Raw genomic sequence first — 24,472 nt, 5'->3', positions numbered from 1 at the left:
TAAAAAAAAATACAAAAGCCAAACGCTGCCCTGGTTCCGTAAAGGCGCCAAATTTGAAATTAAATTACCTACAGTTATAAGCGGTGTTATTTCCTAATGTGACAATTATTTTTTGATAACACTTAAAAAGCAATAAAGAGGAACTAAAATCTTCTACACGATTAATATTATTATCAATTTCCAATTCTATTGTCTAATATATTGAAGATGTGACGACCTTTAACAAATTCCATCGAATAGAACATGATATCAATAAAATTCTTGTTAAATTTTGGAAATTTCTGCAAACTCCACCTATGATTTATCTGACTATTTTTATGCAGTTTGGTGTCTGCAGAAATTCCGCGCAGTAGATTCCTTTGAACTCTCTTATTAGTTAAGGTTGGATTTGAAAGCAACAATAAAATAACCTCCTAAGATGTGTAATACACATTCTACGACTAATTGAAGATGGTTAATTGATTATTTACAGATACACCTTAACGTTAAAAGAGCATGATGGAGGGCATCATTTATGTTGAATTAAAAATGTTTTGAATCCATAATAAAAAATATGATCATTGCAGAGAATATTTTCTTTTCCTTGAAAAGAGACGACTGTATAAGGTAGGTATTTACTTTTATCCAAATAGTGTACATTTTTTGGAAACCTATGGGGCCAACGATTTTGACAATGATAATTTATGACACAGTTGTAGATAAAACTTGTTTCGCTTGACGATGTAGGTTATTATCTTTGTTTACCCTTTTTATGAATCTGCTCTCTTATGGTTTTGAATAAGAGCAAAAACAGCAAGATTAGAATTTTATTTCCTTTTATGTAGTTTTTGTATCCCATTTAACCTGAATAATTCCAAATAAGCCGTTTCTACAGTTTCAGAAGTAACTTTATCTTTGAGCTTAATCAGGTTTATCACTCTTGCCAGCTTTCCAGTTAGTTCCAGCAAATTTATCTTCTAGATAAGCCCGGATTTCCTACAAGTGCCTAGCAAATATTCAGGTAGGTTGTTTTCTGTGTGTTAAAATAAAACATTTCTTACAGTTTTTTTTTTTTTATATTTATGCTAACTCTTTCCCTGTAAATCATCTTACAGATACATGAGGGCGTCAGGTTACTTGCAGAAATTTAGAAAAGATCCTCTTGTAATGAGTATAGTGCCAGAAAAGGGCAGGAGGCTCCTGCAACTGCAGGGACCTTCATCAATGAAAGTGAAGTGGTCCTAATACCGAGTATTGAAGGGCACCAAGTTTTACAACATTTAGGTTTGATGTTCTGCGTTTTGCGCATTTTTTTCTTTTTTAAAGTGTCAGAATTTTATTAATGCAAGTATAATTAAAAAGTAATGACAATTAAAGCAATTAAACCAGTTGAAACTAATGTCATACATTCTTAAAAAGAAAAAAAAAATTATCAATCTTCGAGTGCTAAGCATTTGTTATTTAAAGGAAACTTCACGATTGTAACTAAAATATCTATTTACAAATAACTGCTACATAAAATAAAACGAATTAAATCCACTTAATAAATCTCTAGTTAATTGTTTGAATAATGATTTCGACGTTTATCTCAATAATACTCAACTCGACTTGCCACTTGTCCTCTAATCTGTCATACATTTGCGTAATTTAGAATAAAGTAGGAATTTTTACTGAGAAACATTATTTTTGTGTGAAGATTACGATGTGTAATAAGTGAATTTGTTTCCATAGTAACCAATAAAAGTCTATAGATCAAACTGAAAAGTATTTGAACTTCAGAGAATCACAAATGTACGGTGGGATATAATGTATTCATATTAGTTTAGGATGTGCATAAATATATAATGGTTTAAGACTATCTAGCAATTAGGAGAATGACAAAAAGTAAAATTTGTTTGACTTTTGAAAAGTTTATTATGAGGTTTTCTCGGATCTAAGACCAACTGGAAAAGAGTCAATTTCATCAGAATTTTTATTGATAGGAGAAATGAAAAGAATTGATTATAGTGATGAAGAAGATTTATTCATTAATTGATTCCCTAAAAACAAGGGAATCACTTAAAAGTCCTAGTAGACGAGCGTAATTATGAAGGTAAATTGATCTTAAATGTCTTAAATTTCTAATTCTCCCGTACATAGAGCACAAATCTATGAGTGCAGTTGGATTTGCCAAATAAATTTATTGTTGTTCATTCTTTTTGGTGACTGATTCATAGTTTCAATAAGATGAAAAAATAATTGCCATTTCAGTCGAGTAAAATTTATTTTGCCGAGCTTTCGACCTAGGAACTAGGTCATCTTCAGAGCTAGTATAGAAAGTAATACTTTTACATTTCAGGGTTGAACTAGCCCTGAAGATGACCTAGTTCCTAGGTCGAAAGCTCGGCAAAATAAATTTTACTCGACTGAAATGGCAATTATTTTTTCATCTCAAATAAATTTAACTTTCTTAAACCTGATTCCCTGTCAGAGATACACCGTTAATCCACCTAAGGCAGGGGTCGGCAACCTATTTCAAGTAGAGAGCCATTTTTCCTTAAATAATTTTAATAAATCTTACCAAGAGCCGCAAGGATGATAGTGTAAACAACTCTGTAGATCATTAGTATTTTCACAAATTATTATTTTATGATATTCAATAACACATAAATGTTTTATACATTTATTTTTACATATTGCAAAATAAATAAACAAATAATAACTAAACCTGTGTTTGAATGAAAGTATTATATAATTACTTACTTTATTTTAATATAATTCTATTCAATTTCAAACCTATCACATTTAAAATTCTTTTTGAAAAAATATCTTTACTTTAATAAATGAAATTTTCATTTGTTTCAATAAAATTAAAATATATTTTGGGCAGGCTGAAGAGCCACAAAATTTGGATAAAAGAGCCGCATGCGGCTTGCGAGCCGCGGGTTGCCCACCCCTGACCTAAGGAACTAGTTGTCCTGTAAACGTATTATACTCGGTATCTCAAATGCGATTTTTAGAAAAACAAGTGTTACCCAGCATCAAATCGCCATTGTTTAGCGCTTATATTATCCGAAATCTCCGAAACCGAATAGAATCAACCGCTTTTAACTTCACAAGCTCAGTTGTAAAGTCCAACAATAAGTCGCCTGACCTCTCCACCAGAGTCTTAACCATATTTAAGAAGCAACTTTTTTTGGAAATCTTGTTTCGTACATTCGATACAATTTCAACGCTCTTCAGCATTTTATCAATTCACATCTGGTTTCCAGAGAGAGAGGTATTAAAACTGTCCGGTAGGACAGTTGTATAAGGGTTGATCATCAAAAACTGCACGAAAAAGCGTAACGTTGAAAAACACCCAACTTTGACAATTTTTTTCTCTTTTTCTATAAAAGATAAAATTCCCAAATTTTCTTTAAAATATAGGGCAAATCCTCCTTTATAACTGTAATTTTTTTGCAACAACCTAGATTTGATAGATATTGAGAAAAAAGATGCTCAAAATGAGCAAAAACGGCATTTTCAAAAAATGTTCTTGTTCTTCTTGTTCTTCTTCTTGTTGTTGTTGTTGTTACCTTTTTTGTAAACAACGTAGCGCCTAAACGCGTGAACCGATTTTCATGAATGAGATGTCATTCGATTTGGAATTTTATGTAGATGTGCCTTTTGGGGGTCGCGACGCTGTACATGGAATGGGAGAGGAGTTAGCCCCTTTTATGTAAGGCCCCCTCCAAAATTATTATCATTAATTACTCTGTAAATCTTAGCCCGATTTTGATAAAATTTGGTAGGATGACAGGGTTAGGGCTCCCCTACGTAACATTAAAGCGACGATCTGCTCTTACACTTGTTAAGGGGAAGTATAGCAATCGTTTCAAATTATCGAAAAGAAACCGATTGTCATGAATAAAGTGTCATTCGAATCGAAATTTTGTACAGATTTGCACTTTAAAAGTCTCGACGCTGTGCCTCATAAGGAGGGGAGTTTGCCCCACCCAAGTAAGGCCCTTTCTAAAACTATTATTACCAATATTTCTATAACGGTTAGTCCGATTTTGATAAAATTTAGTAAGAAGAAGTGGTTAAAGCTCCTCTACGTGGCTGTGAAGTGCCATCATGCTCTTACACCTACTAAGAGGAAGTATTGCAATCGTTAAAATTTTCAATGAGTGAACCGATTTTCATCAATGAATTGTAGTTCGATTCAAAATCTTTGCCTCTTTGCCTTTTAGGGTGAAGTACTGTAATCGCAGTTTAATTTTGCTATTTACGTACAAATTACCTTCCTATTTTATTCAAAACGCTTTCTCAAAAAAATTGTTATTGAGGATGGTTTGGGGACCGCAACTATAATCATTCTTTAAAAAGATCTGTCCAGTGGTAGTAACTCCGACTTAACACCTTTTCAGGTTATAATGATAAAATTAAATTTATTATTCCCAATTTTAATAAAATCTGAAAAGCAGATATGTAACTTTGCAAAACATACAAATAAGAAAATCTATCCAAAAGGTACAAAAATCTCTTTAACAAAAACTTACAGTTTAAAATGTTAAGTATAAGGGTTGATTAAACGCCAAAAGGTACACAAATCAGCAAGTACCCAACATTTCATTAATACTTCATTGATATTATTTTAAGTAATTTTACTACATTAATTTTCATTAATATTTTTTTGAATTTATTAGATGTCACAGACCCTTATGCTGGCCAGTTCATTCATTTTCTTTTTCTTTTATGATTTAAGTCGCGTCAACATCAAGGTTATTGGCGCCCGGAGCTTTTTTCAGTGCACTGCCGGCCTCCGGACAGTGTTCTCTCGTTACAGACAACTCTGTCCATCACCCGGACAGTGAGCTGTAAGAAGCTCTTAGAAAGAGAAAATCTAAGGGTCAGCAGCTGGATTCGAACCCGGAACCTCCACGTGGGAATCCAATATGCTAACCGCATAGCTAATCCCTTCCCTTTGTTCATTCATAATATTTTATTTTTTTGTTATAATTATGATAAAATGTACATTATATTTTCGTAATTAAATAGGTACTTTATTTTAGCTTTATTCCAAATTATTCTTCTGATTTATCTTTATTATGCTCTTTATTCTGAATAGTCACATATATCGTATGTATGTACATGCACGTTAAAGTAAAAAAAGACAAAGGCAGAGTCGGCTTCTATTTAAATTTGAATCACGGATTTAAAATAATATTTCAGTCTAGAATTCGTCTTTCCGAAGTATTTGTGAGCACAAATAACGCGTAGGTAATATCAAGTAAATTATTCAACAATAATTATTCATTTCTCAATTGTAATTTAATGTAGTCCCTCTAATTTTACTTATAGTAAAATACTGGAATAATTAGCTGTCCTAAAAATATGCATATCTTATTTATCTTATTACAGTCAATCTAAGTTAAATGGTGTTCTACTTGAACAAATATTTTGTAGATTAAAATAGCCAGCATAAGGGTCTGTGACATCTAATAAATTCAAAAAAATATTAATGAAAATTAATGTAGTAAAATTACTTAAAATAATATCAATGAAGTATTAATGAAATGTTGGGTACTTGCTGATTTGTGTACCTTTTGGCGTTTAATCAACCCTTATACTTAACATTTTAAACTGTAAGTTTTTGTTAAAGAGATTTAAGAGTAGATGTAAACATAGTCCTGGATAAAGAGAAATGCCTGTATCTCAGCACCATACAGAAATGCCAATATTACTATTGACACTTATAAAAAATGTCAGCTTATTTAAGTACATTACTTTATATAATTGTTTGTAGAGGAATAAAAATACGGAGTTTCTTTTATTCTTTAAGTGGCCAATCGCTGTTTATTTTTTGCCGATAATAAAATATCGTGAAGGTCAGTTGCAATATTGCATAATATCACTCGAACCTTTTTTTTACAGTATCCTAAATTTATTAATAGTATACGTAAAGAACACTAATGTTATGAAACGCCAATTTAATATTGTTTTCCTCAGTACTTACTTATTTTTATTTTTTTTCTGGGTAAAAAAAAAATATTGTGACCATTTTAAATTTTCTTCTTCTAGAGTTAACCGTAACTACTATTTTCTCTTTGAGGTCTCGTAATCAGAGTTTTAAGACGTGCGGGTGATTGGCCTAAAGTACTAATTGGAAAGCGGCTGCAAATGTCCGGGAACTAAGGAATGGACTCATTGGGGAGGCTAGGCTAGGACCCACCATTGTAACGCCAATTAGATAGATAGATAGAATTAACCATAAAATATCCGTCCTGCATTCAAAATATTGTGGTTTTTAAAAAATATGTGTAAACAAAATATCTCAAAACTAAAAACCTAGGTAACTTCATGCATAGATAGGAGTACTTGAGATAGAGTCGCGACAGCCAATGCCCAACAATATATAGGTGCCATCCAACCCCTCGCAGCCTGACACTGTTTATACAGAAATAAAATAAATATTTGGAATTGACCAGCTGTTGGTGCCATTACCAGACACCAGATAGCTGATCGATCTTCAATGAGATTACTGTATTAAGCAGAATGAATAATTTGAAATTAAAAGTTTTCTTTGGTTTCTTTATTCTGCAAAAAGTTGGGTATTTTTCCACGTTACACTATTTACGTGCACTTTCTTTACGATCAATCCCTTATACAACTGTCCTGCCGAAGAGTTTTAAGAGAGATAAGAAAGCCCCTATAATACTTTTATCGGTTCTGTTAAAAGAAAAATATCTTTCAAGTAGGAATTTTGGTTAATTATTTTTTAAAGCTATTAATGTTACAAGTCATCGTACAATACAGGTAGTCTTTGGGTTACGACGTTTCGTGGTTACGACTCCCATTTACAGTACTGTACAGTATGTACTATGAATAGCCCGCGAACTGCTGTACGTGTTTTGGTGTGCAGTATGTACTGTACAGTAGTATGAAAAGCCCGCGAACTACCGTACGTGTTTTGGTGTGCAGTACTGTACAGTAGTATAAAAAGCCCGCGAACTACTGTACGTGATTTGGTGTGCAGCGACTCGGGACCGAGGAAGACGGCGTCACCAGCATCCCAGTACGCCATTAACATCGTTGTCACGATCACTTTTTGCCCTTCATTATGGCTCCCAAACGTAAGACAGACTCTTCTGATGGCATTGTTCGAAGAAAAGGAAGGCCATCACCATGGAAGTGAAATTAGATATCGTAAAGTACACTACTGTTTTTTATTACTGTTTCATTTCATTATTAAACGTACAGTACGGTACATGTATATGTGTTTTTTTGGATAATTATGTAGAGTACTGTGTTAGGATAGGCTAAGTGCTTACAGTACTGTACTGTTATTATGGTAATACAGTACTGTACTGTACTGTAATTTGGTACAGTTTACGTATGTTCCGACTTATGTCGAAAAAACGGTTTACGACGCCGCGTAGGAACGGATCAACGTCGTAAGTCGAGGATTACCTGTCTACAGTAAATACACTTTAGAGGAGAGCTTGAGCTTCACAACCTAAGGGCTCCTACTGAAATGAAGTTAAGATAATGTTGCAGATCTAAATCGACCTAATCCTAAATGATTGTTAAGTAAAAGAAAATTATAGAAAATATTTCAGAAAAAATGGATAAATATGAAAAATCTATTCACAAAATGATACTTCTTCGAGGTTGATATTATCCAAAAGTTTAATATTGGGCACGGAGAGTGCCATCAAAGACAATATAACTAAAAGGGTTGCAATACTTTCGGTGGTAAGATTTAAGAGAAATTTAAAAACCAAATTTTAAAGAAAGTTCTGCGAATTAACAACATTTTACGATAAGAGTAAATTTTGTGCATAAATTTAAACAATCCTGTTATTGGTCAGTTTGTATAATGAAAGTTTTTCCTGTGGCAAGGCTAGTCGGTCTGATTAGGGCCGGATAACAAGCGTTCAGCACACTTGACGCTCGATCCTCTTAATTTCAAAAGTATTTGGTGGTGGTAAAAGGCGAGTTACGTAACAATTCGCACGACAAACCTTAGTCGTTGTCTAGAGTTCAGCGCGCCATCAACATGAGGATTTCACTCGTCACAATATTTAAACAGGTGATCCTTTGAATAATATTAAACAGTTCATTAAACAAGTCATCAAGCCTAGAGGATGTATTGCAGTAAAGAGGAAGAAAGTCTCGACTTTCTGTGATTTTCAGAACAGATATTTCCGTTCAAATCTGGATATTTGACTCAATCGCGACCTTCCCCTCACCTGGTACAGTCAGAGGAAATACAAGTGATTGGCCAGTCTGTCTGGAAGTAGATCTCCTCCAAACCCAAAAACAGAGTGAACATTCCAAATATTTGAATTACGAGACCCGCCTATTGCACTCATGTAGCATCTGTGGACAATATGAGGCAACCGGAAATGCCTCTTTTCAATATGTATTTTGGAGATTTTCCGAAACGGTTGCTACGATTTCCTTTGTGTAATGATACACTAATTGCACATAAAATGAATGATCTTTAATGTTTTCCTAGGATTAGAGCTGTTGTGGGGCAGATTTCACTGAGATAGGCGGTATTACTTCCTGAATATGAGTACATTAATTTTATATTAAAACTCAATTGATTGTCCTCCTTCCCTTTAAAAACGGTACACCCGCAACCTAGATCAATTCCAGCCACAACAATCCAAGAATTTAGATAAAGGAATACAAATAACGATTCGTAGTTATTAATTGGAAAATATGTAGATTGTCTTAAGGGTTATTGGCGCTAATCGTTTAGTTCATTAGAAGCTTGCTACTCTATCTATTGGTCCAGTCTAAGATAAAGTAGAACGGACTTAATCTGATTTATCATCCAGAATCATCCTGAAAAACCCTGTGCTGTATTATTGCTTATTAAAGGCTTTACAATCCCGTATTGGCAATATCACTACTCAGGCGTTCCATTTGTGTATAATACAAGATTTTACTATCTGTTTAATTTTGTGTAATTTAAATTAAGTTGATGACATTCGAGGGTGCAGAAAATCTGGTAACACTTATAAAATTAGAACTATAGTAAGACATTTGTGGTTTCACAGTGTAATAATGCAATGTAATATTTAATAGTTGCACCTAAATGGGATAGAAAACAAAATTCCAAATTCAGCGTATTTTGAGAGGATTTTATTGTTATTCATATTTATCTAATCACCTTTTTTTTTGGGGGGGGGGGCAAGAACCTGCCACAGATAAAGATTTAGTTACATAAATTTAGTCATTATTCTGATAGGTAGACGTAGTCATTTTTTTTATGAATTTCATTGGCAATAAAAGGTTGAGCTTATGCCTGTGAAAGAAATCATTTACGAATTTATGTTCTTCAAGTTAATTGCTACTATTAACAGTGATGATCTATCCTGAAAGTACGTCTTTCACTCGCAACACTCTGACAGCCCCTTTCTTAAACTGCGATAATTATTGCCTCATAAAGTCAACTATCTACGTATTTGTGGTACCTTCTAAAAAGAGCTGAAGTTGATGTGAACGTTCAGGCAGCTTTCTCTTACTTCAGGAAGTATTGTAAGTAAGTATCGAAATGGAGTGATTATTAGTGATTTCCGAAAGAAATGGCTATGTTCGATCTAACCAAACAGTATGGCGCTAAATTCTGAAATATAATACAATTTAATCGAACCATGAAATTCGATAATTTGTTCCGGTCGAACTCGTTATTATTGTCTTAATGTTGTTGGCTAATCTGTTCTTTTACCTAAAGATCGTTTTGTAAATGGTTTGTTATTGGATTACTTTAACATGGATTTTCACTTTCAGCTGAAGGCTTTCTCACTGCACAAAAAATAAACAAATTATTCTATTACTATTTTTGCACTTTTAAGAAAAAGGTTTGCAATCCTGCAGATATTTGATTTTGTATTTTCACTAGAACTGTAAGAATTTTGAAGTCCCCAAACTTTTTGCCCTTATGCCCCTGTTTATTCACCATAACTCAAAAATAGTTTTAATATTTGAATTTCATGAAGTTCTTTACAACTACAACGAAAAAGAGTTTATAAGTAAGTAAAAAATTTATAGTTTCAGTAAAATTTATTTAGGTATGTGATACGGTAAGTAAACGTCACCCAACAGATTTTTTTGTACTCGAAGACATGTTCATTTACAGTAAAATCTACAGTTAAAAAAGCAGACATGTTGATAGTTATTTCTTTGTACGAGTTGTAAGATCAGATTCACTAAAATTATACTGAAAAGGAAGTGGATGATTTTGATTTGGACTCAGCAGTTGACAGCTGTATGAATTGAAAGTGTGGAACGAGACAGTCTGCCGCGCAAAGTTGATATTTAATTTAACGAGCCAGTCTGGTTATATAAGAGTAAGGCATTGTAAGTGACTGATTTTAATACGTCACAGTCAAGGGCGACCATCTATGGGTTTTCAAGGCCTACTGAAAATGCCAGGCTGAAATTTAAAATTTCCACTTTTATTTTAGTTAAAGGCAAAAATATTTGTATTGTTTCTAAACGCAAGTGTTGTTCAGGTGCTGTTGGCAACCAGCGCTTCTCTCGGCTTCCTGACCATCGGCTTGGTCAGAGGGTTTTCATCGCCGGCCATTCCTTCCATGAAGGTGTACAATCCTGAACTGGTTCCCCACGAAGAGGCAGTCTCATGGATATGTGAGTAATTAGAATTAAAAATATTTCTATTGACTCGTACTTTTTATTTGAAGTATACAAATTCTAACTAAAGGTATTTTACTCTCTGTTTAAAAAAAAAAAAGTTTGGCAATGTATAAAGCAAGCGAAATAAATCGCCAGCGTTTCGTAACGTGTTAAAAATATTGCAAAGTATTTTACTACTGTAAATAATTTTATTTTTTCAACATCCTGAAAAGGACACTCCGAAATTGTAGTGTTTCTTTTATATTTAACTAAAAACGTTTGTTTTATTGTAGTTGTGGATGTGAACAGAATCTCTACAAAAATATTCACAAGAAGTTGATGAGTATTTTTTTTTTTGAAGGTTCTACCTTTGCATTTTCTATTTCGTACACGGTTTTGAACAAAAGTCTATTTACGAGAAACGTAACGTAATAGAATTGATGGTCATCTTTTTATTGATAGTGCACGCGTATGATCTGATTTAAAACACCTTTGTTGGAACGTAATTTAAAATTCTTTTGGCCCAAATAGTTGTGGCACGCGCAGATCCTCCAAAACGTTAGTCATTGTTTTACAGCTTAATTGTAAGTCGTTAATGGTGATAAATTTTGATTGAGTGCTGAATCCAAGCAAAAGATCTACGGCTTATAATTTGAGGCCCTCAAATTTCAGCATTTTGCTTACTATTGTATTTCTAATGTTGACATGTCTTAACCAAATCGTAGTGATTAACGAAATGTTTGATAAATTACAAAAACAAAAAAAAAATATTACGTATCTAAATTTTACAATCTATTATTTCCCAAAAAAAGTTATCACTCTTTTAAAAAGTAATAGATAATAAAATATAAAAAGCATGAAAAGTGGAAGATAATAATAAAAACTTTTCAAAGCAGTGCGCAGTTTTTTCCCTTTTTCTTTTTAATTATCTAAAGCAATTTATTTATATTATGTATGTTACAAAATGGACGTTACTTACAAAAAGAATCGCTTCTTTCTCCATGTTTTACCGTATTTTAGAGCCAGCTCGTGTCCGCAAGGCCGGTGTCTACGTAAATTAAACTTTTTCTGTCTCTTTGTTACATTCTCTCTCTCTAACAGGAAGAGAAGCTATTATATTGGTAACAGATTTCCTGTATTGAGATTTGAAATTTTCTCATTAGGGGCACTACTAGTAGAGGAGGAGGAGGAGGGTGGTTAGGAATTCCTCTAACGTGCTTTTACTGTTTATTGTACAGTCTTGCCTCCTATTCAGTAAAAAAGTAACATAAAATTTGAAACTAAATTTAAAATATTCAAAGAAAATGACCAAAAACCGGAAATGGCACTGCAGAAAAGATTTTCCAGTATTTTTTTTTTTTTTCTTTTTAACCAAAAATGGCTCTTCGAGTTTATTTATACTTTACTTAGCAATTAAGGACACCCAGGTCTACAAACACTTATATTATATACATTGTTTCCGGACAATCTGATTAAAGGTCGGCCAGTTTCAGCCTTGGGAATGACTGAATGTGCACATAGTAGCATTTTTATATTTTAAAATGATCAAACATTTTCTTTTTAGAGACCCTATTACTTGTATTTCTTAAGTTTCCGTTTTTTGCTTATAACAGCTGCAGTTCCTCCACTGGGAGCGCTGTTCGGCAGTTTGATGTGTGGCCCACTGATGCAGAATTTCGGCCCCAGAAAGACTCTGCTTCTTGGTGCTCCTCTATTCACCGCTGCCTGGATCTATATATCATGTTCCCCCAGCTGGTTACATCTGGTAGCTGCTCGGGCCTGCACAGGATTCTCCGTGGGAATAGTACTTCCGTCTGCTCAACTATACGTAAGTGTTTACTAGTTTTATTTTTTTTAGTCTCTTGGAATGAAATATCACTTTATCAGAAAACTACAACCTCAGACATAAAACCTATTTCAACCTATTTTGATAAAATTTCAATATTTGGTGCTTTCTCCAAAATGTTTGGATTCCCCAGTCTGGGCCTCTTAGGGACGAATCACTTACTTTGGACCGCAATTCATAGATAGGCCCAACATGCCATCTTGAATTTTCATTCATCACCATGAATCCTTCGCCGAGTAAAACAGGATTGGTTTCAGGAAGTCTCTAATGTCAGTCTGCAGTCTGGGTACCACCATCTTCATAAATCAGCTTCCTAGAAGGTTGGGATCAAGGTCTTTTAATTACATAGCCCCCAAAAGTGAATGCAACATTCAATCCCAACGACCCAATATTTCTTCTGGCTTCTATGCCAACAGAAAGCTTACTTACGCTAACGTTGAAGACTACTCAATGTCGCCCACTATTTGCAGGTGAACGATTGCTCCATGCCTAAGGTGCGAGGAATGGTCGGCTCGCTGCCTGCTCTATTCATGGCAGCAGGAATCTTGGTTGCCTATGTGTTAGGAACATTTCTGAAATGGGAGACGCTGGCCGTGTCCTGTGCCGCTTTTCCAGCATTGCTCTTCTGTCTGCTATTCATGCTGCCTGAGTCTCCAGTTTGGCTCCAGGTACTACACTTTTTTTTTAATATTTTAGATTTAATTATTGATTTTCGAGAACTTTGGCTTCATTGCAGATCTGGTTTTTAAAGCGGTATCAATATTAATTTGGTGTGAATACTCAGTCGACTTTTATTTACACAGTTTCCCAAGATTTTTGTTTTAAATTTATTTTTTTCACTAATTTTAATTGACGTCTATTTAAATTCACGTTAGTAAAGGGATTGTAGGGGGTAAAAGAACGATATGTTTTGATAAGCTTTTTTTTTGTAAGCGGATGTCCAAAGCACACGAAAGCTAACACGAATCGTTCAGAAGTTCACATTTCCTGTCAAACGAATTTCTTCAAACTCCGAATGTTGACAAACATAATTTAATCCTCAATAATTTATCTCGAATAAAAATAATAATGAACGCTTACATGAGAATAAAATAAAATAAATAAATGGGAAGGAACCAAACAGCCCCCGGTCTCTGCTACCAAACGGATCTACTGTAACATTCCTCCAGTTACTCACGACCAATGGCTCAGAGTAATAGGAAAGCCCAATGCTCGCAAGCAAGTCCCAAAGCACAGCTTGAGGAACTCCACACTTCACAAGAGCAGGACACTCTTCCTTAGACAAGGAAGGTCTGCAAAGACGATCATCGCTCTGTCCCACTATGCTCGTATCTTCTGAGCAATAGATCTACTAATTCTCTTGTATAACAGGCCTGTTTACTAAGTTTTGCTATTAAATTTTGTTGAGGGTTCCTCGAATGTACTCCTTCGTATTTCTTTGGCCAGTGGTAATTCGGTTAACTGAAACTTCTAGTCATTAGAACAACGCTTCGGCAAAAAAAGTCAGTTTAAAAGAAAATGAGCCAATCTAATAATACTGTAATCAGTAAGAGAGAGTTTTTTAAAATAGTGGAAGCTCACTATTTTAATTTTCCGAAAAAAGTTCTTGAATTATTGCATGAAAACAGTGTTGCCAGGCCTTCGTAAAGTTTTGTTGTTTAACAAAAATATTCGTATCTTAAATTAAAATCTTTATGATCATTTACACGAGATGTATTTTGCACACAAATTAGAAGGTAATATTAATTTTCTATCCACAAACACATACAAAAAACTGACTTTAAATTTGAACACCAAATTTTAAATTAAGTTTAAAAGTTTGTAATACATTTGCTGGTTTGATCACTGAATTTATATTTTATAAGTTCCAGGAAAGACAATGAGGGAGAAAAGTCTAGTGAGACAATTTAAAAATTAAATTTAAACGGAATAGAATTTACAATTATATTCGAAAGGAAAATATGGCCTGTACACTGTTACTATCGAACAGAGTGTAAAAATTACGAGGCTTTAAAGTACTTTACAAGGTAAGTGTAAATTTCTTTTTAAAATCATTCTCTAAAAATTAATCAGTAATAATAAATAAAAACGAATGATTTATAACTTAAATTCAAATTTTTAAATTTTATTAAAATGATTTGAATAATTTGGTTTTGTTTACCTTCTTTACTGTGTGCAAAGTACATTACCGGAAATTGCGTGTATTAGATTACTTTCTCTAACTGCTGAGTGTATATACATAAATTCGATTCTGCCACATTTTCTAGATTGCGTTTTCAACGGATATGCAACGTCACCTTATTAAAAAGAAACGGTTTTAAGAATACGTAAACAACCTTAGCTCACAATACCCAAACCCTAATTACGATCTACAACATATTCCGGATTTTTTTTTTTTTTTTATTCGGAGGTTTAAAAGTTAAATTAAATTCTCCTCAAGAGTCGCTACAGAATTATATTTAGGTTATAATATTGAAAATAAATGTTTACGTAGATTATTTAATGTTTATGTACTTGAAATGGTAGCCATATTTTGATTTGGAAAAATATAAGTTTAAGCAAAGTGCAAATTAAGAATTTTTAGTCATTTTTCTAGCAGCATCTAAAAGTTACATTTGATTTGGATTTTTAACTCGCGCTAGGGCCGGCTTTCTATCAGTATGGTTCAAATTTGGGGAATATTTCAGCGGAATTCTGGGAAATAGTGACGTCACGCGTGGTTTAATTACTACGAACATGTACATATATCAAAGTCGGATTAATTTAATTCTTTTTTGTTTTTAAATATAAATTGTAATTCTCAAGAAAAAATAATTTCGTTAATTGCGTCGTACGAGTGTTCACACCAAGTTTTTTTTATTTGTTTTCTGCGTTTTGTCATTTATTCATTTTGGCACCACTCATTTTTCTTTATTAAAAAATTATACCCCTTTCAATCTTTTTTCAGAAGAGAGATTCTGAGGAGTTAGCTCCAATCCAGAAGAAAATTTATTGTAACTACATATATTGTAGTCATAGTTACAGTATAAAATATGAATGTTTCACACGCACTCAAATATAAAAACTAACCTTTGCACTCCAATTTTTGGATTAATCTGATCTTTTTTCTGATGGATGAATAATGTATAATACCTTCTCTTTTTTTTCAGGGAAAAGGACGTTTTAAGGAAGCAGAAGCATCTCTGAAATGGCTGCATAGGAAACCAGACAAGGAACAAACCGAAATGGCTGCGATTGCCGATAGTGGCCAAACGCCAGCCAAATCTGTGGAAGCATCTAAAGAAGATAGCCTAGGCGAGCACAACAACAATCGTCCACTTTGGTCTAAAGATATCCTCGTACCGTTCGGCTTGACGGTCGCCATACTTATATTCCAACAGATTAGCGGCATAGATTCCATAGTATTCTATACGGTGAGTATATTCCAAGCGAGCGGCAGTCCACTAGGAGATTATGAGGCGACCATGCTTGTTGGATTAGTTCAACTCTTAGCCACAATAGTATCTCTATTTCTGATTGATTATTATGGACGGAAACCGTTGCTAATATCTTCTGGTCTGATGATGGGTATCTCGATGACAGGTTTAGGCACTTACTTCTACCTGTACAGTCGTGATAGAGGAGATGATCTTGGTCTGTTGCCGTTAATCTGTCAATTTGTCTTCACGGCCGGCTACTCCATTGGTTATTGCAACGTACCATTCATCCTGATGGGCGAACTATTGCACGGAACTCACCGCAGCCTACTGTCATCCATCGCCGGAGCCTGCAACCTTGGCTCCATGTTTATCGTCATCAAAACATTTCCAAATATCACTGACGCTATGGGCTCTGAAGGTGCATTCTGGATGTACGCTGGGTTTTGTTTATTCAGTTGCGTTTTTGTCTATTTCTTGCTACCGGAAACTAAAGGGAAAACTTTAGAGGAAATCCAACGTCACTTCCAGACCACGTTGGCCAACAAATCCTAGAACTTCAGTAAGTTTTTCTTTTTATTTTATTTATTTTTTTATAGTAACTATGCAGTAATTTTGTTAAATGAAATGTTTTATGAAACCGAACACTTTCGTAAGACTTAATTCCGCTCTAACCATTTGATTTAAAGCCTTCGCAAAGCCGAAAGTTCTCTGAAAAGGCAAGCTTCCTTCGAAATAACGCCCTTTACCTTACAAAACATTGCTGAACGAGAATTGAAAGTATTTGAAACTAATGATTAGATCCTTTGCATTTCACGTTGCCCAGTTGACTCATCTCCCAAAAGACAGCTTCACATAGGCTTGCATTTAGGTAGGCATCCTAGATTAGAACCTAAATTAGTCGCTGCCAACTCTTTGTAACACCTGAGTTACATGGAGATCCTTGAGCTTGACATGAAAAGCTACTTGCTACCCGATAAGTTAGAACTTGAAATATTAAATTGAAGCTAAAAAAAAAACTAGAGTATGTAGTTTAGGAACAAAGTTATATTTCAAGTACACAGTTTCTTATTGTTCACAAATTCTAGGAAGACAGGCAACAGTTGAGACACTAAATAAAGTTTTTAATCTCTTCGTCGTCGTCTTCTTCTTCTTCATCTTCTTCTTCCTTAGCACCACTCTCCTCGTCTTCCTTGGTCAACTTATTCTTCTTCTCTTTCAGTTCGATAGGCTTGAAGGTGATGACCGCCTCAGCTGTGGTGATCAATGAAGCGATACAGGCCGCGTCCCTCAACGCTGTTCTTACAACCTGCAGCATCGAAAACATGATCTGGTCAAAACTTTACAAAAAAAAAAAAAAAAACTAAACTTTTGTAAACTATTAAAAAAAACTGTGATTTAAAATGTAAATACCTTTGTAGGATCAATTATACCAGCATCAAACATATCGCCATAGATTTCATTTATTGCATCGTACCCAAAATCACCGGTTTCAGAACCAACCTAAACCGATAATTTGCTTTAATAACAAACTAAAATATTCAAAGGGTTTATTTTAACTTACCTATTTGGACAAACTAATGTGCCCAAGGGTATAATTTGAAGTGTACAATGTTTCACAAACATCTAATACTAAAAAAAAGTGAGATGTATAGACTTAAAGTGCGGGCACGTTTCAAATCAAGCAAAGTTTAGACACGATTATTTCTTAAACATATGCATGATTAAAGTTTATAAATTACTTGTATATCGTAACATAGATAGATAATGTCTTTATTAGCAACTGGAATGTTGAAACATATGTATATAGAAACAAAAAAAGACCAACGCTTGGTCACTGAACGTCTGAAAAAATAAATAAATACGTAAAATTTACACATACTTGTTAAACTAAAAAATGTAATGAAGTATAGTAAACAAAAATACATTTATATTATATTTATACACCCATCATAAAATTGTAATTATAAATATATACCACTACATCATAAATTAGGCAACAAACCAGGCACAAATCAAAATCCGAAAAATATCAATAATTAAATTCAGAAACGAGGCAATATCTGTATTTCCACGCATCCTTGCAATATCAAATGAGAGGTGACCATCCTCTGGACCCGTTTAGATATTGCACTAACTTCTCTTAGGCGAGAGTGCTCTTATAACAAAATGTAGGAATCTGAATTCCTTCAGGCAAGGACATTCAGCGATAAAATGGTATACATATTGCAGAAACATATTGCAAAGGGAACATAAACGCCTTGACAGCTCTATCTAAGTGCACTACAATTCAAATACAAAAACTCTCCTCTGGACTTAACTATGCAACTGATGTAATTCGTTGAAAGCTCGTCATTGAACATCTAAATTCAGTTTCAATAGCGTTAAAGTTTGGTTTACTTTAAAACTATGAAAACTTTAACTCCAAATATCTCGTAAACTACTCGTTCGTTTTGGTTTATATTTTACCAGTATATGTAGAATAGTATTGTGTACAAATGAGTAAAATACCGTAATAATCTGATCAGTAGGAAACGAGAAATTGAGCGTTTAAGTTTGGTTTACTTTAAAACTATGAAAACTAACTTCAAATATCTCGTAAACTACACGTTCGTTTTGGTTTCTATTTTACCAGTATATGTAGAATAGTATTGTGTACAAATGAGTAAAATACCGTAATAATCTGATCAGTAGGAAACGAGAAATTGAGCGTTTAAGTTTGGTTTACTTTAAAACTATGAAAACTTTAACTTCAAATATCTCGTAAACTACTCGTTCGTATTGGTTTATATTTTACCAGTATATGTAGAATAGTATTGTGTACAAATGAGTAAAATACCGTAATAATCTGATCAGTAGGAAATGAGAAATTGAGCGTTTACTTTTAAACTATGAAAAATTTAACTTCAAATATCTCGTAAACTACACGTTCGTTTTGGTTTCTATTTTACCAGTATATGTAGAATAGTATTGTGTACCAATGAGTAAAATACCGTAATAATCTGATCAGTAGGAAACGAGAAATTGAGCGTTAAAGTTTGGTTTACTTTAAAACTATGAAAATTTTAACTTCAAATATCTCGTAAACTACACGTTCGTTTTGGTTTCTATTTTACCAGTATATGTAGAATAGTATTGTGTACAAATGAGTAAAATACCGTAACAATCTGATCAGTAGCAAACGAGAAATTGAGCGTTTAAGTTTGGTTTACTTTAAAACTATGAAAACTTTAACTTCAAATATCTCGTAAACTACACGTTCGTTTTGGTTTCTATTTTACCAGTATATGTAGAATAGTATTGTGTACAAATGAGTAAAATACCGTAATAATCTGATCAGTAGGAAACGAGAAATTGAGCGTTTAAGTTTGGTTTACTTTAAAACTATGAAAACTTTAACTTCAAATATCTCGTAAACTACTCGTTCGTTTTGGTTTACATTTTACCACTATATGTAGAATAGTATTGTGTACAAATGAGTAAAATACCGTAATAATCTGATCAGTAGGATACGAGAAATTGAGCGTTAAAGTTTGGTTTACTTTAAAACTATGAAAACTTTAACTTCAAATATCTCGTAAACTACACGTTCGTTTTGGTTTCTATTTTACCAGTATATGTAGAATAGTATTGTGTACAAATGAGTAAAATACCGTAATAATCTGATCAGTAGGAAGAGAGATATTGAGCGTTTACTTTTAAACTACGAAAAATTTAACTACAAATATCTCGTAAACTACTCGTTCGTTTTGGTTTCTATTTTACCAGTATATGTAGAATAGTATTGTGTACAAATGAGTAAAATACCGTAATAATCTGATCAGTAGGAAACGAGATATTGAGCGTTTAAGTTTGGTTTACTTTAAAACTATGAAAACTTTAACTTCAAATATCTCGTAAACTACTCGTTCGTTTTGGTTTACATTTTACCAGTATGTGTAGAATAGTATTGTGTACAAATGAGTAAAATACCGTAATAATCTGATCAGTAGGAAGAGAGATATTGAGTGTTTACTTTTAAACTATGAAAACTTTAACTTCAAATATCTCGTAAACTACTCGTACGTTTTGGTTTCTATTTTACCAGTATATGTAGAATAGTATTGTGTACAAATGAGTAAAATACCGTAATAATCTGATCAGTAGGAAACGAGATATTGAGCGTTTAAGTTTGGTTTACTTTAAAACTATGAAAACTTAACTTCAAATATCTCGCAAACTACTCGTTCGTTTTGGTTTCTATTTTACCAGTATATGTAGAATAGTATCGTGTACAAATGAGTAAAATACCGTAATAATCTGATCAGTAGGAAGAGAGATATTGAGCGTTTACTTTTAAACTACGAAAACTTTAACTTCAAATATCTCGTAAACTACTCGTTCGTTTTGGTTTACATTTTACCAGTATATGTAGAATAGTATTGTGTACAAATGCGTAAAATACCGTAATAATCTGATCAGTAGGAAGAGAGATATTGAGCGTTTACTTTTAAACTATGAAAACTTTAACTTCAAATATCTCGTAAACTACTCGTTCGTTTTGGTTTCTATTTTACCAGTATATGTAGAATAGTATTGTGTACAAATGAGTAAAATACCGTAATAATCTGATCAGTAGGAAACGAGATATTGAGCGTTTAAGTTTGGTTTACTTTAAAACTATGAAAACTTTAACTTCAAATATCTCGTAAACTACTCGTTCGTTTTGGTTTCTATTTTACCAGTATATGTAGAATAGTATTGTGTACAAATGAGTAAAATACCGTAATAATCTGATCAGTAGGAAACGAGATATTGAGCGTTTAAGTTTGGTTTACTTTAAAACTATGAAAACTTAAACTTCAAATATCTCGTAAACTACTCGTTCGTTTTGGTTTACATTTTACCAGTATATGTAGAATAGTATTGTGTACAAATGAGTAAAATACCGTAATAATTTGATCAGTAGGATACGAGAAATTGAGCGTTAAAGTTTGGTTTACTTTAAAACTACGAAAAATTTAACTTCAAATATCTCGTAAACTACTCGTTCGTTTTGGTTTCTATTTTACCAGTATATGTAGAATAGTATTGTGTACAAATGAGTAAAATACCGTAATAATCTGATCAGTAGGAAACGAGATATTGAGCGTTTAAGTTTGGTTTACTTTAAAACTATGAAAACTTTAACTTCAAATATCTCGTAAACTACTCGTTCGTTTTGGTTTACATTTTACCAGTATGTGTAGAATAGTATTGTGTACAAATGAGTAAAATACCGTAATAATCTGATCAGTAGGAAGAGAGATATTGAGTGTTTACTTTTAAACTATGAAAACTTTAACTTCAAATATCTCGTAAACTACTCGTTCGTTTTGGTTTCTATTTTACCAGTATATGTAGAATAGTATTGTGTACAAATGAGTAAAATACCGTAATAATCTGATCAGTAGGAAACGAGATATTGAGCGTTTAAGTTTGGTTTACTTTAAAACTATGAAAACTTTAACTTCAAATATCTCGTAAACTACTCGTTCGTTTTGGTTTACATTTTACCAGTATATGTAGAATAGTATTGTGTACAAATGAGTAAAATACCGTAATAATCTGATCAGTAGGATACGAGAAATTGAGCGTTAAAATTTGGTTTACTTTAAAACTATGAAAACATTAACTTCAAATATCTCGTAAACTACACGTTCGTTTTGGTTTCTATTTTACCAGTATATGTAGAATAGTATTGTGTACAAATGAGTAAAATACCGTAATAATCTGATCAGTAGGAAGAGAGATATTGAGCGTTTACTTTTAAACTACGAAAACTTTAACTTCAAATATCTCGTAAACTACTCGTTCGTTTTGGTTTACATTTTACCAGTATATGTAGAATAGTATTGTGTACAAATGCGTAAAATACCGTAATAATCTGATCAGTAGGAAGAGAGATATTGAGCGTTTACTTTTAAACTATGAAAACTTTAACTTCAAATATCTCGTAAACTACTCGTTCGTTTTGGTTTCTATTTTACCAGTATATGTAGAATAGTATTGTGTACAAATGAGTAAAATACCGTAATAATCTGATCAGTAGGAAACGAGATATTGAGCGTTTAAGTTTGGTTTACTTTAAAACTATGAAAACTTTAACTTCAAATATCTCGTAAACTACTCGTTCGTTTTGGTTTACATTTTACCAGTATGTGTAGAATAGTATTGTGTACAAATGAGTAAAATACCGTAATAATCTGATCAGTAGGAAGAGAGATATTGAGTGTTTACTTTTAAACTATGAAAACTTTAACTTCAAATATCTCGTAAACTACTCGTTCGTTTTGGTTTCTATTTTACCAGTATATGTAGAATAGTATTGTGTACAAATGAGTAAAATACCGTAATAATCTGATCAGTAGGAAACGAGATATTGAGCGTTTAAGTTTGGTTTACTTTAAAACTATGAAAACTTTAACTTCAAATATCTCGTAAACTACTCGTTCGTTTTGGTTTCTATTTTACCAGTATATGTAGAATAGTATCGTGTACAAATGAGTAAAATACCGTAATAATCTGATCAGTAGGAAGAGAGATATTGAGCGTTTACTTTTAAACTACGAAAACTTTAACTTCAAATATCTCGTAAACTACTCGTTCGTTTTGGTTTACATTTTACCAGTATATGTAGAATAGTATTGTGTACAAATGCGTAAAATACCGTAATAATCTGATCAGTAGGAAGAGAGATATTGAGCGTTTACTTTTAAACTATGAAAACTTTAACTTCAAATATCTCGAAAACTACTCGTTCGTTTTGGTTTCTATTTTACCAGTATATGTAGAATAGTATTGTGTACAAATGAGTAAAATACCGTAATAATCTGATCAGTAGGAAACGAGATATTGAGCGTTTAAGTTTGGTTTACTTTAAAACTATGAAAACTTTAACTTCAAATATCTCGTAAACTACTCGTTCGTTTTGGTTTACATTTTACCAGTATATGTAGAATAGTATTGTGTACAAATGAGTAAAATACCGTAATAATCTGATCAGTAGGATACGAGAAATTGAGCGTTAAAGTTTGGTTTACTTTAAAACTATGAAAACTTTAACTTCAAATATCTCGTAAACTACACGTTCGTTTTGGTTTCTATTTTACCAGTATATGTAGAATAGTATTGTGTACAAATGAGTAAAATACCGTAATAATCTGATCAGTAGGAAGAGAGATATTGAGCATTTACTTTTAAACTACGAAAACTTTAACTTCAAATATCTCGTAAACTACTCGTTCGTTTGGGTTTACATTTTACCAGTATATGTAGAATAGTATTGTGTACAAATGCGTAAAATACCGTAATAATCTGATCAGTAGGAAGAGAGATATTGAGCGTTTACTTTTAAACTATGAAAACTTTAACTTCAAATATCTCGTAAACTACTCGTTCGTTTTGGTTTCTATTTTACCAGTATATGTAGAATAGTATTATGTACAAATGAGTAAAATACCGTAATAATCTGATCAGTAGGAAACGAGATATTGATCGTTTAAGTTTGGTTTACTTTAAAACTATGAAAACTTTAACTTCAAATATCTCGTAAACCACTCGTTCGTTTTGGTTTCTATTTTACCAGTATATGTAGAATAGTATTGTGTACAAATGAGTAAAATACCGTAATAATCTGATCAGTAGGAAACGAGATATTGAGCGTTTAAGTTTGGTTTACTTTAAAACTATGAAAACTTTAACTTCAAATATCTCGTAAACTACTTGTTCGTTTTGGTTTACATTTTACCAGTATGTGTAGAATAGTATTGTGTACAAATGAGTAAAATACCGTAATAATCTGATCAGTAGGAAACGAGATATTGAGCGTTTAAGTTTGGTTTACTTTAAAACTATGAAAAATTTAACTTCAAATATATCGTAAACTACACGTTCGTTTTGGTTTCTATTTTACCAGTATATGTAGAATAGTATTGTGTACAAATGAGTAAAATACCGTAATAATCTGATCAGTAGGAAACGAGATATTGAGCGTTTAAGTGTGGTTTACTTTAAAACTATGAAAACTTTAACTTCAAATATCTCGTAAACTACTCGTTCGTTTTGGTTTCTATTTCACCAGTATATGTAGAATAGTATTGTGTACAAATGAGTAAAATACCGTAATAATCTGATCAGTAGGAAACGAGATATTGAGCGTTTAAGTTTGGTTTACTTTAAAACTATGAAAACTTTAACTTCAAATATATCGTAAACTACACGTTCGTTTTGGTTTCTATTTTACCAGTATATGTAGAATAGTATTGTGTACAAATGAGTAAAATACCGTAATAATCTGATCAGTAGGAAACGAGATATTGAGCGTTTAAGTTTGGTTTACTTTAAAACTATGAAAACTTTAACTTCAAATATCTCGTAAACTACACGTTCGTTTTGGTTTCTATTTTACCAGTATATGTAGAATAATATTGTGTACAAATGAGTAAAATACCGTAATAATCTGATCAGTAGGAAACGAGATATTGAGCGTTTAAGTTTGGTTTACTTTAAAACTATGAAAACTTTAACTTCAAATATCTCGTAAACTACACGTTCGTTTTGGTTTCTATTTTACCAGTATATGTAGAATGGTATTGTG

General features: G+C 32.7%; 2 protein-coding genes across 4 annotated transcripts in view; one reads left to right on the top strand and one right to left on the bottom strand.

Moving 5' to 3' along the window:
• Nucleotides 1-385: 385 nt before the first annotated feature.
• On the top strand, nt 386-17,302 carry LOC141460963 (facilitated trehalose transporter Tret1-like). 3 transcript variants are annotated; one of them, XM_074141491.1, is made up of 8 exons: nt 386-606; nt 875-1,000; nt 1,095-1,263; nt 10,473-10,608; nt 12,207-12,421; nt 12,910-13,107; nt 15,589-16,417; nt 17,078-17,302. In XM_074141491.1, the coding sequence occupies exons 4-7, from the start codon at nt 10,554-10,556 to the stop codon at nt 16,408-16,410; spliced, it is 1,290 nt and encodes a 429-aa protein (XP_073997592.1). In that variant the 5' UTR covers nt 386-606; nt 875-1,000; nt 1,095-1,263; nt 10,473-10,553; the 3' UTR covers nt 16,411-16,417; nt 17,078-17,302. The 3 variants fall into 3 exon arrangements, with proteins under 3 accessions (XP_073997592.1, XP_073997591.1, XP_073997594.1); XM_074141490.1 differs by lacking the exons at nt 386-606; nt 875-1,000; nt 1,095-1,263 and adding an exon at nt 7,800-8,035; XM_074141493.1 differs by lacking the exons at nt 386-606; nt 875-1,000; nt 1,095-1,263 and adding an exon at nt 9,580-9,989.
• The window catches only part of LOC141460962 (heat shock protein 60A-like), a 38,149-nt gene continuing 30,561 nt past the window's right edge, over nt 16,885-24,472 (bottom strand). Inside the window, exons 13-14 of the mRNA XM_074141489.1 lie at nt 17,269-17,358; nt 16,885-17,164 (exon numbers count right to left, since the gene is read on the bottom strand). Coding sequence (XP_073997590.1) covers nt 16,967-17,164; nt 17,269-17,358 — 288 coding nt within the window. The 3' untranslated portion in view covers nt 16,885-16,966. The remainder of the gene's footprint in view (nt 17,165-17,268; nt 17,359-24,472) is intronic.

The sequence above is a fragment of the Rhodnius prolixus genome, unplaced genomic scaffold (assembly GCF_049639745.1).
Source record: "Rhodnius prolixus isolate KJV_2025 unplaced genomic scaffold, Rpr scaffold_6, whole genome shotgun sequence".
Taxonomy (NCBI): Eukaryota; Metazoa; Arthropoda; class Insecta; order Hemiptera; family Reduviidae; genus Rhodnius; species Rhodnius prolixus.
Note: the sequence above shows the minus strand (reverse complement) of the source record. Positions and strands in the feature narration are given on the sequence as shown.

What these genes read in the sequence shown, in the direction of transcription:
- LOC141460963 (XM_074141490.1), top strand. Translation starts at nt 8,003, where the DNA reads ATGAGGATTTCACTCGTCACAATATTTAAACAG. An exon ending in TCGTCACAATATTTAAACAG is followed by an intron (nt 8,036 to 10,472) that starts GTGATCCTTTGA and finishes AGTGTTGTTCAG; the next exon opens with GTGCTGTTGGCAACCAGCGC. An exon ending in AGAGGCAGTCTCATGGATAT is followed by an intron (nt 10,609 to 12,206) that starts GTGAGTAATTAG and finishes TGCTTATAACAG; the next exon opens with CTGCAGTTCCTCCACTGGGA.